Source organism: Rhinoderma darwinii, chromosome 5 (genome assembly GCF_050947455.1).
Source record: "Rhinoderma darwinii isolate aRhiDar2 chromosome 5, aRhiDar2.hap1, whole genome shotgun sequence".
NCBI classification, from domain to species: Eukaryota; Metazoa; Chordata; class Amphibia; order Anura; family Rhinodermatidae; genus Rhinoderma; species Rhinoderma darwinii.
In genome coordinates this window covers 164431521-164448849 of record NC_134691.1, presented here as the reverse complement: position 1 = coordinate 164448849, position 17329 = coordinate 164431521, and the positions used below count along the sequence as shown (strand labels likewise).

Genomic DNA, 17329 nt, shown 5'->3' with positions numbered 1-17329 from the left:
CCCACAGTATAATTACCCCATAGCTGCCCCCCATAAAATATAATGCCCCCATAGCTGCCCCCACACAGTATAATGCCACCACAGAGTATAATTCCCCCATAGCGGACCACCAGAGTATAATGCCACCCATAGCTGCCATATGCAGTATAATGCCCCCATACAGTATAATGCCCCCCATAGCCGCCCCATACAGTATAATGCCCCCATAGCTGCCCAATGTATAATACCCCCCATAGCTGCCCCATACAGTATAATGCCCCCATAGCTGCCCAATGTATAATGCCCCCCATAGCTGTCCAATACAGTATAACCCCCACCCATAGCTGTCCCATACAGAATAATGCCCCCCATACAGTATAATGTCCTCCATAACTGCCACTTACGGTATAATGCCCCCCATAGCTGCCCCATATAGTATAATGCCCTCCATAGCTGCCACACAGTATAATGCCCCCCACAGCTGTCCCATACAGTATAATGCCCCCCAAAGCAGCTACCACATGAGCTCCCCCTCCCATACTCAGTATAATGCCCCCATACACTACCGTTCAAAAGTTTAGGGTCACTTAGAAATTTCCTTATTTTTGAAAGAAAAGCACAGTTTTTTTCAATGAAGATAACATTAAATTAATCAGAAATACACTCCATACATTGTTAATGTGCTAAATGACTATTCTAGCTGCAAACGTCTGGTTTTTAATGCAATATCTACATAGGTGTATAGAGGCCCATTTCCAGCAAGCATCACTCCAGTGTTCTAATGGTACATTGTGTTTGCTATGCGGGCTTGACGTTCCCCACCCCTGAGCAAAGTCAACAGCAAAATTAAAAAGTTATGGTCCTTTTAACTGATGAAAAAAACAAAACAAAACACTGCGTCCACAAGGCCCAAATAGCTGCATCTTGAAGAAATTCAAAGCTGTAAAACCCCTTTAACTTAGTCTGCACTATTTATATAATATATTGGGTCCACAATTATTTGAGAAAGTTTTAGCTTATGATGTTACTGAATACTCCGTTTTATTACTCCTTGACTACCCAAATAAATGTTCCATGACAGTTAGCCCCCATTACTCTTTTTTGGTCTTCAAATGTACTTATAAAGCTTTTACGTGTGTTAAAGTCATTGTCCAGCTGCAGATGCAAACTATAGGGTATTGTATGTTTTTTATTTTTTTTATTTGACTTTTCTTTGTTTATTTACATGTGTAAAGGTCTTCTTACACCGGCCAATTTTGGTCGATTCAATGAGCGCCGATCAAGACCGCTCGTTGATCGGCGCTCGTTTGCTCCTGTCACAAGGAGCCATGTATGGGGATGAGCGCTCGTTACTCCAAATGCTTGTCCCCATAAATTATCAAGTCAGCAGCGCATCTCCCTGTTTACACAGGGAGATGTGCTACCGACAACGATGATGTTTTACTTTTCTAAAAATATAGGATCAGTCGATGAACAAGTGTTTGCTCGTCCGTCTGCTGATCGCTGCTCTGTTTACACAGGGCAATTATCGGCAATGAGCGTTCTATGAACGATTGTTTACCCGATAAATGAGATAATCACTCATTTTTAATGTGTCATAGACTTTGCGACCTGAAACTGTTTCTTCTAAATGACAACGTATTCAGCCAGAAAGTAGCACATCTTTTTTCCTAGAGGCTGCAAAGAATATAAGTAGCTCACCTAATTTCAGTTTCTTATATTTTGCTATAAGTCAGGCAACATTTGATATTCAACAGGCCTATGCCATATATAGTGACCTTTATCAAAGACTGGAAAGCCAATAATCACACAAGTAAACAAACATTGAATTGTTTAAAAGAAAAATTTCTAAACTTGTTGGATTGTCATTTAAAAGTTCCTAAGCGATAGGAGAATCACTAGAATCTCAAAGTTCCTCCTAAAAACCAGTGCAAGTCTAATCATATAAAAAATAAAACATACAGCGGCATGTATCACAAAGCCTTCTTATTGTGGAGCTACGTCCCTTTTATTCTAGAAAAGCGACCAAGAGGGAAAGTAAAGAAACTGGATCCCCGAATACATAATTGCGCTTTTATCACTAAATGGTAAATATTCCGCAAATATTTTCCAATCACAGAAGATGTGTGTGTATCAGGGACCAGCGTCATCTTCAGCCGTGGTGGTGCATTGCTCATAGGTTATCTTAGGCAACTTGAGTGCATGAGGGACTTCACCATCATTGGTAGGAGCCGCATACATACATCAGACTATTAGGTAAATTTCTGTCAATTCAGAATAGGATTGTGAAGTAGAATATCTGCTGCTGAAGAAATATCGCTGGCATCCTGGCCAGACTGACCAAGCTACAGACCCCTGATGAGAAGTATAGAAACGCGTAGGGTCGGGTTAAGTGAGGGAATTTTGCGTAGGGGGCAGTGGCATTGTTGTTGTAAACATCAGGAGATTTAGGTGCGGTTAACGCAGGCTCCGGTGTGTTTTAGGGTCTAAACCACTGCTACACCAATGTTTAAACGCTGATTCCATATTTGATATCTCTGTTTACATACCCAGTCACAAAGGGTTCGCAAACGAATTAGGACTGGAGTATTTGTTTAATACGTTTTTAAAATACACGGTTGGGCTTTTCACAGTGGTGATTGTACCCCTGTTTTTAGATAGCTATGAAATAAAAGTTATACATTTTACTCATTTATCACTTCAGTGAATTTACAATTTTTCATATTTGTGGGAGCACAATATATATTGTTTAAATACAGTGAATTATTACGAATTAGTACAGTTCATTACATATTATACTATATCTGGGTATGGCAGCCTTTGCACTCTCTGATCTAAATACAGAGGGATGGATGAGTGAGGCAAAAAGCGTCTTCTCTGAGTGTGAACTTGTGTATACAGCGCAGGGTGCGTCCCTTAAAGGAACAGTGTCATCACAAATTATTTTTTCATATGTTAAAGATGTTAGTGCTTTATTAAAAACGTTTATATTTATTTGTGTGTTTGTGTTTTACTTTTTCTTATTTTTACACTTTTTCTTCCCTATGGGGGCTGCCATTTTTTGTTCCATTTCTGTATGTGTCGATTAACGACACATACAGACATGGAATACGGCAGCCACAGTCCCATAGGGACTGCGAACGGCTCCCGTCCCATCCACTTCTGTGTACGCCGTCTGTGTGGGAACTGCGCATGCGCCGCTCCCACACAGTCCAATTTTAAATTGGCGACGTCCGGCGCCATTTTCCTGTGGACCGGAGGTCGCGGCCGGACAGTAAGATTACTATTTCCGGTCGCGGCTTCCGGACTTGTGCACTTGGACCAGCGGCAGCAGACGGAGCGGACGGGCCGGAGGGAGCCGCGGCGGTAGGAGCAGGTAAGAGATTTCAATGTATGTTCGTGTTTGTGTACGTTTACTACTGTATGTAAACCTACTACACTGTGTGTTAGCTCAAAAAATGGCGACACACAGTGTAGGAGGTTAGACCGTTCAAACCCCTCGTTTATCCCGGCACTAGCCAGGATAAAGGAGGGGGGATGCTGAAAGCTCACTAGAGCGAGGGCTTTTTACCCAATTTTGCAGCATAAAGCAATGTGGTTGCTTCACCACATGCAATGCTGCAATTTTGGGAATAGCTCCATCTAGTGACCAGCAATGGGAAATATTATAAATTAGAATCTAATTTATAATATTTCCTGACTCGTGAAAAAAATAAAAAAAATTTGAACAATGTTTAATCACCTACACACTAAATGTTTAATTAAAAAAAACAAACAAGTTTTTCTGGCAACACATTCCCTTTAAATCCACTTTTAAAAACCTCACTAGATTACACAAGGATTATACAAGAAGCTGGTGGGAAATTCAGAGTCTAGAGAACTATCTCAAGAATAAAATAGTGCCTAGAGGCCTGAGAGTCCCTATTGCCCCAGCCCCCAGATTAAAGACATCTAATATAAAAGAAAGGTGGGAGCAGGAGATTACAGGGAGTTCACTGAGACTTATGCAAATTTTGGTTGAGGAAGAGATTATCCAGTTTGAACATATCAGTGTTGAATTGAAAAAAAGAGATTGAGACAGTCAAGACTCTGGTTGATACCCCAGGTTTTGACAAAAAAGACAAAACCTTGCAACAATCCTTAGAGAGGTTTACTAGTCATCTAAAAGAGCGTAAGCACTTCCAGTTCCAGAGAGATCGGCAGGAATTTAGGGAGAAAAAAGCTTATGATTTTGTTAATCAGCAACAACAACAGCATCAGCAGTTAAATAGGGGTCAAAGAGAATCCGACCCCTCTACATCTGAGAGTGAAACAACAGACTGAAAGAGTAGGCCCATTATTTGGGACTGGTGGTGGTAGACAAAAATATAGGGGAGGTGCCAGAGGTAGGAATAGAGGCCGGGCTAGAGCTTCTTCCAACAGTGGCAGTAATAATTTTTTATCCAACAATCCCCCCATTTCCCGCTACATGCTGAGGGGACAAAAGGATTTATAAAGGGAATAGGAACAGATAAGTTACAAATAATCAATTTATCTGAATACAATTTGAGTCCATCTGAGATCATGCTCTTAGAGAAGGGACTTTCATTTGTCCCCACAGTGAAATTTGATTCATTCACCTGGATCAAGGATTTGAATTTGTTTGCTTGTAAATTAAAATGGATTAAGTTTTTCAAACATCACAACAGGAAAAAATGTCTAGAAATGGGTCTAGAGGAATCTGATTTGGAAGGCCTAGAAGCCTTGGAAGGGTTACTTGAGGAATCGAGTAGAGCTCCAGGACTGGGTCCTTTTACTAATTTGAAAACTAGAAGTAGGAAGTTGCCGCCATTGGGAGATTTTACCAACGTAGATCTGTTCGTAGATTTGGTGGGTGAAGAGATCAAAGCTTTGAGTCAGGATATGAGGGGCATGGATAACAATCTGTCTTGGTCTGAACGTGTAGCTCTTACCACTTTGGAAAAAAACCGGAATATCATTTTAAAAGCATCCGATAAGGGTGGGAACATTGTGGTTATGAGTCGAGAAGACTATAAGAAAATGTGTGAGGACATTTTGCTCAATCCTGACTGTTACACCATTCTAAAAGATAACCCCACAGCAGTGTTCAAGAAGGAACTTTTAGGTATCCTACGGGATGCAAAGAGCAGGTCCCTGATCAGTGCTAGTGAATTCAACTTTTTATTTCCACAATTTCCTATCATGGCATGCTTTTATAGCCTGCCAAAAATCCACAAAGGGTATCCTCCCCTACGTGGTAGACCCATTGTATCAGGTATTAACAATCTAACCCAGAATGTAAGTACATATATAGACCAGGTGCTGCGTCCGTTTGTACTAGGTCTCACATCATATGTACGTGATACCATGGATGTTTTAAAACAAATTGAGGGTATCGCATTGGAACAAAATACATTTCTGGCCAGTTTGGATGTAGAGGCTTTGTATTCCTCCATTCCACATAGACTTGGCTGTGAAGCAGTGGAATATTTTTTAAAATCCAGGGGCACTCAATATGTGGCTCATAACCAGCTTGTTTTACAATTACTACACTTTGTGTTAGAAAGGAATGTATTTATCTTTGAAGACCGCATTTTTCATCAGCAACGTGGTACAGCAATGGGGAGTCCCACTGCTCCCACCTATGCAAACTTGTTTCTTGGCTGGTGGGAAGAGACAGTGGTCTTTGGGGATAATTTTGCTAAATGGACTTCATCAATAGGTATCTGGATTAGATATATTGATGACGTGTTGTTGCTTTGGAATTCCACAGTGGAGGAATTCAATAACTTTGTGGCAGCCCTTAATGTAAACGATCTAGGGCTCAGGTCCACATGTGAAATCAGTGATCAGGAATTATCTTTTTTAGACCTTAAGATAATCAAAACTAAGGAAGGCGCAATACGTACTAAAGTACACCGTAAGGAGACAGCAACCAATAGTTTCCTTCAATGGAACAGTTGTCACCCTTATCCCCTCAAACGAGGGATCCCCAGAGGCCAATTTATGAGAGTACGCCGGAATTGTAGTTCGATGGACGATTTTGAGTTACAGGCACATGACCTCACAAACAGATTGAAGGAGAGAGGCTTCCCTAATGGGGTAATTAGAAAGGCCTATGAGGGAGCGATGGATGCAGATAGGCAGAGTCTTTTAGTCCCTAGACAACGGAAAGAGGAAAGGGTCACGAGGCTCATAGGTACTTTTGACTCCAAACAATCTGAGATCATGAAAATACTCAAAAGGTACTGGCGTATCCTAGGTGCCGACGCGGACCTGGCGGATCAGATAACACAATGGCCTTCAGTCAAGTTCCGTAGAGGTAAAAACATTAGGGATAGGGTGATGCAGAGCTGTTTTGACCCTATAATACAAAAAGGCACTTGGTTGGATAGGCAGATACCGGGCACACATAGATGTGGTAGTTGTAAAGCCTGTGACTTTATCCAAAGTGGAAAAAAATTCAAAAGTGTCACCACCAAGGTCGAGTATGAAATCCGGGATTTCGTGAACTGCAAAACGGCTGGTGTAGTCTATTTAATTACATGTCCATGCCCACTGAATTATGTGGGCAAAACGGTGCGGCAGTTTCGGCGCCGGATTAGGGAACATGTTGGAGATGTTACAAATTCGAGAGATACTTCCATATCAAAACATGTACATGCAAAACATCAAGGCAGGGCAGAATGTTTGAAATTTCAGGCAATTGAACTGGTACATCCTCCTAAACGGGGAGGGGATTGGGATAACCTCATTCTGCGTAAAGAGGCCCAATGGATTTACAGACTGGCTTGCGTACAGCCTGAAGGTTTAAACGAGCAAACAAATTATACCTGTTTTATTTAAATATACAATCTAGTTAAAGTTACAGGGTTTGTCGGTCCTCTAGGTAGGGGTATGGCAAATTAATCCTAGTCCAAGCACAGTTACTTGCAGTATACCATTCAATAGTAACAGGCATGGTAATTCAGTCCAGGAAGGTTTTAAATGTCCAAAGTGTGGTTGACATTAATATCGTCTTTCCATTCATACAATATGTATCTCCAGGGTAGGTGCTCCTATCGTGGCAGTCCAATTGCGGTCTTGAGCTGATCCACAATATGTATCCAACCTAATATTGTTATACTCTATCCCTGAATAGTATGAGGCTCTGTGCAGTAAGTAGATACTTCTACAGCCTCCCATTGAGTCAGCTGACGGCCGGGAGTCACATGGTCGAGCGTCACGGATGTGGTGGGCGAGTGTGATTGGCTGGTTCATAGTATGCCGCCGAAGCCAGAGGGAGGAGTATTCAGTTCATAGTAACTCAGAGTCCCGTAGTGAAGCATGCCGCTGACATCTATGCGTGCATGCTTCCGTGTTGTGCAGTAGAATATCTGCTGCTGAAGAAATATCGCTGGCATCCTGGCCAGACTGACCAAGCTGCAGACCCCTGATGAGAAGTATAGAAACGCGTAGGGTCGGGTTAAGTGAGGGAATTTTGCGTAGGGGGCAGTGGCATTGTTGTGTATCCTTAACATCAGGAGATTTAGGTGCGGTTAACGCAGGCTCCGGTGTGTTTTAGGGTCTAAACCACTGCTACACCAATGTTTAAACGCGGATTCCATATTTGATATCTCTGTTTATATACCCAGTCATAGAGGGTTCGCAAACGAATTAGGACTGGAGTATTTGTTTAATACGTTTTTTAAAATACACGGTTGGGCTTTTCACAGTGGTGATTGTACCCCTGTTTTTAGATAGCTATGAAATAAAAGTTATACATTTTACTCATTTATCACTTCAGTGAATTTACCTCTTTGTCATACGCCCACTTGGTTGAAAATTAAAAAACGCCCAGTTGGGCATTAAGGACCTCATTTGCATAAATGTTCTAAACGCCATAACTTTGTTAAAAAACATCGTTTTTAAAATAAAAACACATTGCTAGTAACTACATTCCAGCGCCGATAAACTGATGTAGGAGATAGAGCATTTTTATTCTGCTGACAGAGCCTCTTTAAGAGGCCATTATTTGATTTAGGTTCACCATTTACCAAAAAGTGATTCCCTATGGAATATTTTAGAGTAATATCAGTTAAAATTTACATAGAACTCTTTCTTACCTTTTGCTTGAATGAAACTCCTTGTTTTACTAGGGTTTCCTGCTCAATAAATATCCACACAAACATTAAACATGACAGCGCCACAGGGAAAATGGCTTCGTACCTATGTTACAAAAGAGAACGTATTAAGGATCAGCTGCTCACACTCGAGTGGAACAATTATGAATAAAAATGCAAAACAAACACTGAAAAGTTGTTTTTTAAAAATGATTTGGTTCTGATGCCTAAGTATTTTTGTGAACAAAACCATAAACCTGTGAACATACATTAAAGGGGTTTCCCCACGAGGGACATTTATGACATATCTACAGGATATGTCATAAATGTCAGATAGATGTGGGTCCCACCTCTGGGACCCGCACCCATCTCTAGAACGGGGCCACCTAAACGCCGTTCTAGCTTTGTCTGCTATCACTGACTCCCGGCCACTTCCTGACTTTATGGTCGGGAGATACGAAAACAGCGTAGCCCGCTGAGCTACGCGGTTTCCATAACTCCCATAGTAGTTATGCTCAGGGAGCTACGCTGTTTTCACCTTCAGGGTCGGAACTCAGCTGACACACAATGAGGTAGAACGGGGTTTAGGGGCCCCGTTCTAGAGATAAGTGAGGGTCCCAGAGGTGGGACCTACATCTATCTGCTATTTATCCACTACATATCCTGTGGATAAGTCATAAATGTCCCTCGTGGGAAAACCCCTTTGATGCAACATTAACAATATTGCTCAGTAAAAAAATATATTCAGGCTAATTTCACTGTTTGTGACTAGTTTTCTTTTTTTTTTAAATCTGGAAAAAAAGGCCGGCGAATATCAGCTTTATACCCAACCCTTACAGCAGTCTGGTTTTTATCCCCAAAAACAGCGTCACTATTGCATATGGGCAGTATCCAGTATTGCATCCTAGTTCAATTCCCTTAAAGGGGTTTTCCCATCTTGGACATCTAAGGTATATCCAGGGATATGCTATAAATGTCCAATAGATGCGGGTTTCACCTCTGGGATCCGCACCTGTCTTTACAATGGGGCCCCCTAAACCCCGTTCTAAGTTGCTCGCCTCTCGGCCACTTCCTGCTTAGGCGGGTCGGGCGTTATCGGAAACCACTGAGCTACGCTGTTTCCATAACTCCTATAGAAATAAATGGGTGTTAAAGAAACAGAGTAGCACGACGAGTCATAATGCCATGAATGTCCAAGATGGGAAAACCCCTTTAAATGAGACTGGTGTGGTGTTTTTTCCTAATCTCATACAACCCCTTAAATTGCCATCCGTCGTACATTTACGCCACTGGGGCTATGTAGATAGCGCCAAGTGCCGTAAATGTACAGCGCAGGGATGGTGCGGGCACAGAAGCTGTGTGTTAGCTATATATTACAGCTGATACTGCTTCAATGGCCGGAGAGAACTTCGATCCCAGCTGTATAACCGATCAGATGTCGTGGTGATTACAACAGCGTCATTTATATGGTTACACAGAGAAAGTGGGCTTCGTCACCCCAATGGTGCGAATGGGTTTCTAAGGCAGCCGGGGGCCTAAGGAAAGCCCCAAGTCTGCAATTTGGGCGTGCCTATTAGACCCTGCCAGAGGTAGGGGCTAATAGGATGCCTGCCTGTTTTACACATAATGCACTCCTCTACATAAGTACTGCAGTGAATTATTGAGGTCAAGTCCCCTAGTGGGACTAAAAACAAAGAAAAGGAAAAAAAAATAAAAAATTATTAAATCCAAATCATAGATTTAACTAAAAAACATTTTGTTCCTTACAAGATGCTTTATTATGGAAGAATTAAAAAAAAAAAAAAAGTATACATAGTTGGTATGGCCAAAACTATATGGACTCCTATTATGAAAAGAACACATTATTTATCCAACATGGTGGATGCCTTAAAAAAAAATAAAAAAAACACTCCAGAATTTTTTTCAACCCCCTCCTAAAACAAATCTACAGTTTATCTATTCGCGAGAATTTTAACTGTTTATCAGCACCAAGTCAAATATGTATCCCCTATACTACAACATGTCATACCCAAGAACTGTCAGTTTGCAAATTATGATGACACTACTACTCGAATATCCAATTCTTTAAATAATTTTTGACGCTGGTCACTATTTACACACTACAAGTAGAAGAAGAATAGGACAACTTGCACTGTGTACAGTTTATAAAACCTAAAATAAATCACATTTTTACTTTGGTGGTAAATTTCTGTTTATAATTGAGAGAATAGCTCAAAATAACTTAAGAAATCACAAAAATGAAAAACATATTACCCTGTACAAAGCAGAAGGTAGGAGGACATGAATGAAAGAAAAATGCTAAGGAGCCGCTGGAACAGGAACGTGGCACTGAGTAATGGCACGACCAAGGAAAGAGCTGAAAAAGAAAAAAGAGAGCCGTGTTATTAGAACACATCACATTTCATCACATCATCTCTGCCAAACATTATGCAGAATGGCAATTAGACAAAAAGCAGGCCATAAATCTCCCTGCATTCTGCCTGTTTTCCTTATTTACTGGTGCTTAACCCAAGCAAAGTGGACTGAGTTGATAGAAAACATATGGGAAATCAGATAAATGCTGTAAAATTCTCGCATACCTTTCTCAGATTTGAAGACAGAGCTGTCTCATTCAATATAAATTTGCTAACAGAAGAGGCATACCACATTTGGTTTGATGCGATTACACCATGTTTTTTGATTGCTAATTGCTTTTTAACATCAGAAATAAGGTGCGGTAAGGACACCCTGCCTTTTGACTGGCAACAGAAGGATAGCTTTACTGTAAGTTACTTTTGGAAAATGTACTGAAAATGGTACATTATTCAGAAGAGACGGCTTAAAGAGGCTCTGTCACCAGATTTTGCAACCCCTATCTGCTATTGCAGCAGATAGGCGCTGCAATGTAGATTACAGTAACGTTTTTATTTTTAAAAAACGAGCATTTTTGGCCAAGTTATGACCATTTTTGTAGTTATGCAAATGAGGCTTGCAAAAGTCCAAGTGGGTGTGTTTAAAAGTAAAAGTCCAAGTGGGCGTGTATTATGTGCGTACATCGGGGCGTTTTTAATACTTTCACTAGCTGGGCGCTCTGAAGAGAAGTAACATCCTCTTCTCTTCAGAACGCCCAGCTTCTGACAGTGCAGATCTGTGACGTCACTCACAGGTCCTGCATCGTGACGGCCACATCGGCACCAGAGGCTACAGTTGATTCTGCAGCAGCAAACGCTTCTACTCTTCACAGCGCCCAGCTAGTGAAAGTATTAAAAACGCCCCGATGTACGCACATAATACACACCCACTTGGACTTTTACTTTTAAACACACCCACTTGGACTTTTGCAAGCCTCATTTGCATAACTACAAAAATGGTCATAACTTGGCCAAAAATGCTCGTTTTTTAAAAATAAAAACGTTACTGTAATCTACATTGCAGCGCCGATCTGCTGCAATAGCAGATAGGGGTTGCAAAATCTGGTGACAGAGCCTCTTTAAATATTCTGTGGGCTCACACGTCTTTTGAAAAGGATAAAGCAATTTTGATTTGAACTTTCTTTTGCAATGGAATCGTAAAGTATAGACTTTGATAATGTTATAATCTCTTTAAGGAGAGTCTGTCAGCATGTATTAGGCTAAAAAAAAGCTAGCACCGCTAGTTAGTGTAAAGGAAGATGTAAATATCAGTGATGTGGATCATAGGGTAAAAAAATTACTGTTATTACGCCACACGCCGTATGCTTATTAGGTTGGTGTGTGCTCCAACCACTCCGCTCCCTTCTGCAGTTAATTGACGGCTCTGCTGGTCCTCAATCATTCAAGCAGAGCCGTCAATCAACTGCAGCGGGGAGGGGAGTGGTTGGAGCTCTAGCTGCTGGACATTTCCTGGTTAGGCGGACTATCCAACCTAATTAGCATACGGCAGAACTTTTTACCCTGATGCAAGCCCCATCATCCACTTTACTGGTATGTAATTCTTCCTTTACCCTAACGCTTTCTAGTGGTGCAAGCCATTTGTTAGTGTAAAACGTGCTGACAGACTCTCATTAAGGGGTTGTCTGGTTTGTACATCTGACATTGCAGATACCCCTGAAGTCAGCTGATCATGGGTTGTTTCGCTGCTAGGAACACCCCAATCAGCTGTTATTGTGAGGGTGCTGCAGAGTAAATACTCATTAAGCACTGCAGGTCATCCAATAAATATTCCATAGGGTCTGTGTTCCCACAGAGCAGAGTCCCAACTTGATTCAATTCTCTGCTTAAGGCAATGTAGGGGAGGTCTCGGATAGGAAAGCGCCCTATGATAGCCCAGCATAGAGATTTTCTAAATTGTTCACAATGCGGGTCGTCATCTCATCAATTACAAAGTTTGTAGCTGATGCACATATCTTATGCTTAACTTGTAATTATGAACCCTTTCATGATTCCACCTCATTACTTTAACAAAATATATAACATTTGTTAGAGACCCACTGGTTCTAGGGCAATATCACAGTAAAGTCCGCTACCTTATTTTTTTTTATAGAACAATAGCAAATATGATAGGATTTGGTAAAAAGGTAAAATCTGCTACATAGGACTATTTACTTAAAGGGTTTTCTCAGAATAACAACCCCTGTTCACATACCCTATTACCGCATATGAATGTTATAGAGTCCCCCAATCTGAACCGCTCTCCATGTGCCAGAACAAAGAGCCACTGTGTAAGTACGGCTCCCACTCTAGCAGATCTCGCACATCCATGCATTACAAGAAAGGGCTTCCCCTGGCGGTAACACAGGCTACAGTGGTCACATGTGAAAACAAATCATAGGTGGAGGCTAGGTGTGCAGGTACCAAGGTAGGGTTGCTACAGGAGCGCCAGGGGAGACAAGTGAAAGTGTTTAGCCTTTTTATAAACTCGGCTGTTTTCCATATGGGTTGCCGAGCACCTTCTTAGTGCACCATACAAAGCACCGACTTCCCCACAGTCCTTCACTTTTGAAACCAGTTACGTCAGAGCTGGTGGACTCCACTGATCCAATTTTCTGACGTACACATGATAATCATCGGCCCCTGGTTGTCAAACATCCTCTTTAACGTAATATATAAGGTATAGAGATCTGCATGGTATGAGAGCAAAATTATATAAATTGCTGCAAAAATGATGACTGATTAACCTGTCCTTGAATCAACCATCATAATCCTCTTACATTATCAGCCCAGTCTCTGAAAATCATTATTCTTATGTACAATACCCTTCCACTGCTTTTTTCCTTTTTACCATAGCGTAGACCTGGATTCAAAATCTAGAGACAAAAAATGTACAAGAAATAGAAGGACTGATAGTAACGGGAATGTATAGTTTAGATCTTCACAGACCAGGCTTTGCTCTAAGCTATCCAGATGCAGAAACACATTATGGGATCACAATGCAATATTACTCGCCAAGTCTGCTAACCTTCAGGCGCTGGTTGACCCTGTGTCTAATGCATATCCAATAGTAACTGATGCATTCCTTTGCTTTACAACCAAATAAAAATTTCAGACATGGCATATGAATCCAACTACAATATGGTATTCACATTCCAATCATAAGTATAGAATTACAGACATAAAAAAATGTATATATTTATGGGGATGTTCAGCTCCACTACGCAACCTTTAGATTTAATTTTCCACTGGCATACAAAACCCATCTTTGAATATAGTTGTGCAAAATTTCTGCAAAATTATGACTTTGTAGAATATTTATTATCAATTTCAACTATTATTGTATGATATGACCCTATATGGCCTAATAATAATCCCCCAGCTAAATAGGATTTGAAATTATGATTAGGCAAGTATATGGTTCAAGCCTTGAAGAGGTCTGCTTAATGTCACAAAAAATGATGGATAGAACGGAACAAATTATCGAATTTAACTTAAAGTTAAATCCTCGTAATAAAATAAATTGCATTGATAACATTATTATATCACTTAGCAGCTGGGAAATTAAATTTGGCACATTAAATTTCTACAGCAAATGAAAACCAGTTGAACCTGTTGGAATTAGACTAAACAAGTCTTTACTAAGAGCCAACATACATGAGATGCAAGTGCAAACATATTGAATTCATACTGTAATGGACTGGGTTGTGCCAAAACACAAATAGTATATTTTATATTAAACAGATTTCTACTATGATATGCAAAAAACGTTTAATAATTAAAATAATTGTGCATGATTTAAACCATTCTTTTTTTCTTAATTGAATATAATATTAAATGCCTGTAATGGGATACCTGTTTTATTTGAAAAATCATTAGCCCCTTAAGAAAGAAATATTTTTCTACATACTGGTAATTTAAAAAAAAATAAATAAATTCCCTTTGTAAAAGACGTGCATTTAGTATGCAAATAACCAGACTTGCGATCTCCTGCATTAATATAGCAGTTATCGATTGATATGGGCTGTATTAAAGCAGTAGACAGCGGTCTTTTAGACTGTACGCTGCCGTGGGTAGGTGAGGGTAGACATTGGGGATGTCGGGATCACCAAACCAGGAACTACAGACCAGACTCCTGCGAGAAGTCAGTTCATTTGCATACTCAGGTTTGTTTGTTTTTAAATTAATGCATTTAGAAAAATATTTATATCCGAAGAGGCTAAAGATTCTTCAAATAAAACAGGTATCCTACCGTTTTGTGTATACAGCTTCTATGTGTATCAAACTCTGTATAGTCTGATATAGCAGCCATGTATTACTCCCCTGCTTCTTGCTAACTTACTCCTGAGCACTGTTCAGGCATCAGTACCCAAATCAGGTTAGTGTTAGTCACACACAGCATGTGATATACCCATGAGAAAACTTATCAGGTGCCTTTTTTGCAGTGTGAGAGAGGGAGTGGGGACGTGACCCAGTCACACAGGCTAGAGAACTGGTAAAAGTGAGGGTATCCGAGACAAACTTCAGAAGGAACGCCCATTGGGTTCTATACTTACAGGTCCACATGTGCAGTGCATGCACCTGAATATTTTGTACAAAGAATACCAACTATAACAGTTTCTTCTCCCAGTTTTTCTTGTAATCCAGAATTTAAAGAGGTTGTCCAGTATTTTTTTTACGTATTTGTAGAATAGGAAATCATACCGTTTTCTAATAAACCTGTATTAGAAATTCTGCTCACATTCCTTTCTTATACTGCATGAGGCCCCTGTCACAGTGGAATGGTACAGCCCACAAATGAGTCCTGAGTAATGCATCCACAGGCTAACTGAATATGACTAATCATGGCGTCAGTCATAAAACCAGAAAAAAGAACAAGTCACGACCAGGTATTTGAAAAAATACAGTCTTTATTAAAGTCAATTAGACACAGAAAAAAAACAACATATAACAGTTATACATAATAAAATACCATAGACCCTCGAACAGAAACGGAATCCGAACATGAAAGCAGAGTGGCCCCCCAGATGTACAAATGGTCCAATACCTCCTATAAACGGCTAAAGTGCATACATATATATTACTGAGCAGGTGCTAGGCATGGTACGCCCTGCACAGATGGACACATAAGTACAGTATAAAAAGTATATGTAATGTGCAGTCCTAAGTATACATAACATGAAAGGCAATATAATATACCTGTTTTCATCTCCTGCTACGTAGGTGTAGGTATATTATATTGCCTTGCATGTTATGTATACTTAGGACTGCACTTTACATATACTTTTTATACTGTACATCTGGGGGGCCACTCTGCTTTCATGTTTGTATTCTGTTTCTGTTCGAGGGTCTATGGTATTTTATTATGTATAACTGTTATATGTTGTTTTTTTCTGTGTATCTAATTGACTTTAACCCCTTAATGACCGGGCCTGAAAAGACCTTAATGACCAGCTAAATTTTTCTGTTTTTGCCTCTCTGCGTTTCAGCAGCCATAACTTTTTTATTTTTTCATTGACGTGGCTGTATGAGGCCTTGTTTTATGCGAGAAATAGTATTTTATTTTTCCCACAGTTTGGGGGTAAAAATTTTTTTTTTTACGGCGTGAATATAGGAAAAAGCGATTCTCGGAATAGTTTTTTTTTGTTTATTTTTTATCCCGTTCACGTTTCACGCTAAATAACCCGTTAGATTAATTCTTCAGGTTATTACGGTCGTGTAGATACCTAATATGCGTAGGTTTTTTGTTTTTATTTAGTGTAGGGGCAATAAAATGTATTTAATGCAAAATAAAGACTCTTTTTGGCACTTTTTTTTATTTATTTATTTGTTTTGTTACTTTTTTTTTTTTTAATCCCATCAAGGGATAACTTTATTTGTAACTTTATTTTTTACTTGTAATGTATTAGCATACTTCTGTACGCTAATACATTACACTGTGTCACTATGACACAGGCTGCTGATCGGGCAGCACATAGTGTGCCCGAACAGCAGGCACACGGAACAGACAGCCCTGGGGTCCTTTGTAGGTCCCCAGGGCTGACTGCAGAGGGATTCCCCGGTGTTTGATCGCATCACTGGAATCCCGGTGATGCGATCAAAGAGGGAAATTCTCTTTGATCATGCCGCGGTCACGGACCGCGGTAATGAAAGGGTTACACAGCTGGGGTCCGAATGTTTGCCGACCCCAGCTGTGTTCAGGAGGCTGCTCTAAGATCAGGAGCTGTTAGTAACAGCTCCTGCTTAGAGGATGAGTGCTCACACGAGCGCTCACCAGCCTGATCTGCAGCGACGCCAAAAGACGTCTCTGTAGATTAAGCACCCGCACCGCCTGACGTCAAAAGACAGTGGGCGGTCGGGAAGGAGTTAATAAAGACTGTTTGTATTTTTTCAAATACCTGGTCGTGACTTGTTCTTTTTTCTGGTTTTGTGAAAATTAGTCACTAGGACCACTAGTACCAATTGGGGTATTGTTCGGTTTGTTAAATGGCGTCAGTCATGTGACACCACACACCCACACCGTGTTGGAGCAACATATAAGGACACATCAATGGGCCTAGTGAATATGACAATTGGTGGAATAAGTATAAACAACTGATTCACTGTGCGCATACCTCCCAACTTTCAAGAATCACAAAGAGGGACAACCGATGCGGTGTGGCTTTCTTTTAAGCCACGCCTCTAATCCCACCTAATCCCTCCCATACACACCCAATTCAGCCCACACAGTTTCATGCTCCCATAGTGCCTCCCACACAGTATAATACCAAATAGCTGCCCCCACACAGTATAATGCCCCTTAGCTGCCACCATACAGTATAATACCCCCATAGCTGCCAC

At 40.6% G+C, this 17329-nt stretch overlaps 1 protein-coding gene across 7 annotated transcripts in view; it reads right to left on the bottom strand.

The window, feature by feature from the left end:
• PIGN (phosphatidylinositol glycan anchor biosynthesis class N) overlaps positions 1–17329 on the bottom strand; it is a 372057-nt gene that overhangs the window by 83520 nt on the left and 271208 nt on the right. For all 7 annotated transcript variants that reach the window (XR_012847699.1, XM_075826730.1, XM_075826731.1 and 4 more), the window contains 2 exons: positions 10356–10458; positions 8085–8187 (listed from right to left, as the gene is read on the bottom strand). Coding sequence is in view for 6 of the 7 variants with exons in the window: in XM_075826730.1 (XP_075682845.1) it covers positions 8085–8187; positions 10356–10458 (206 nt within the window). In the remaining variant the exon portion in view is untranslated. The remainder of the gene's footprint in view (positions 1–8084; positions 8188–10355; positions 10459–17329) is intronic.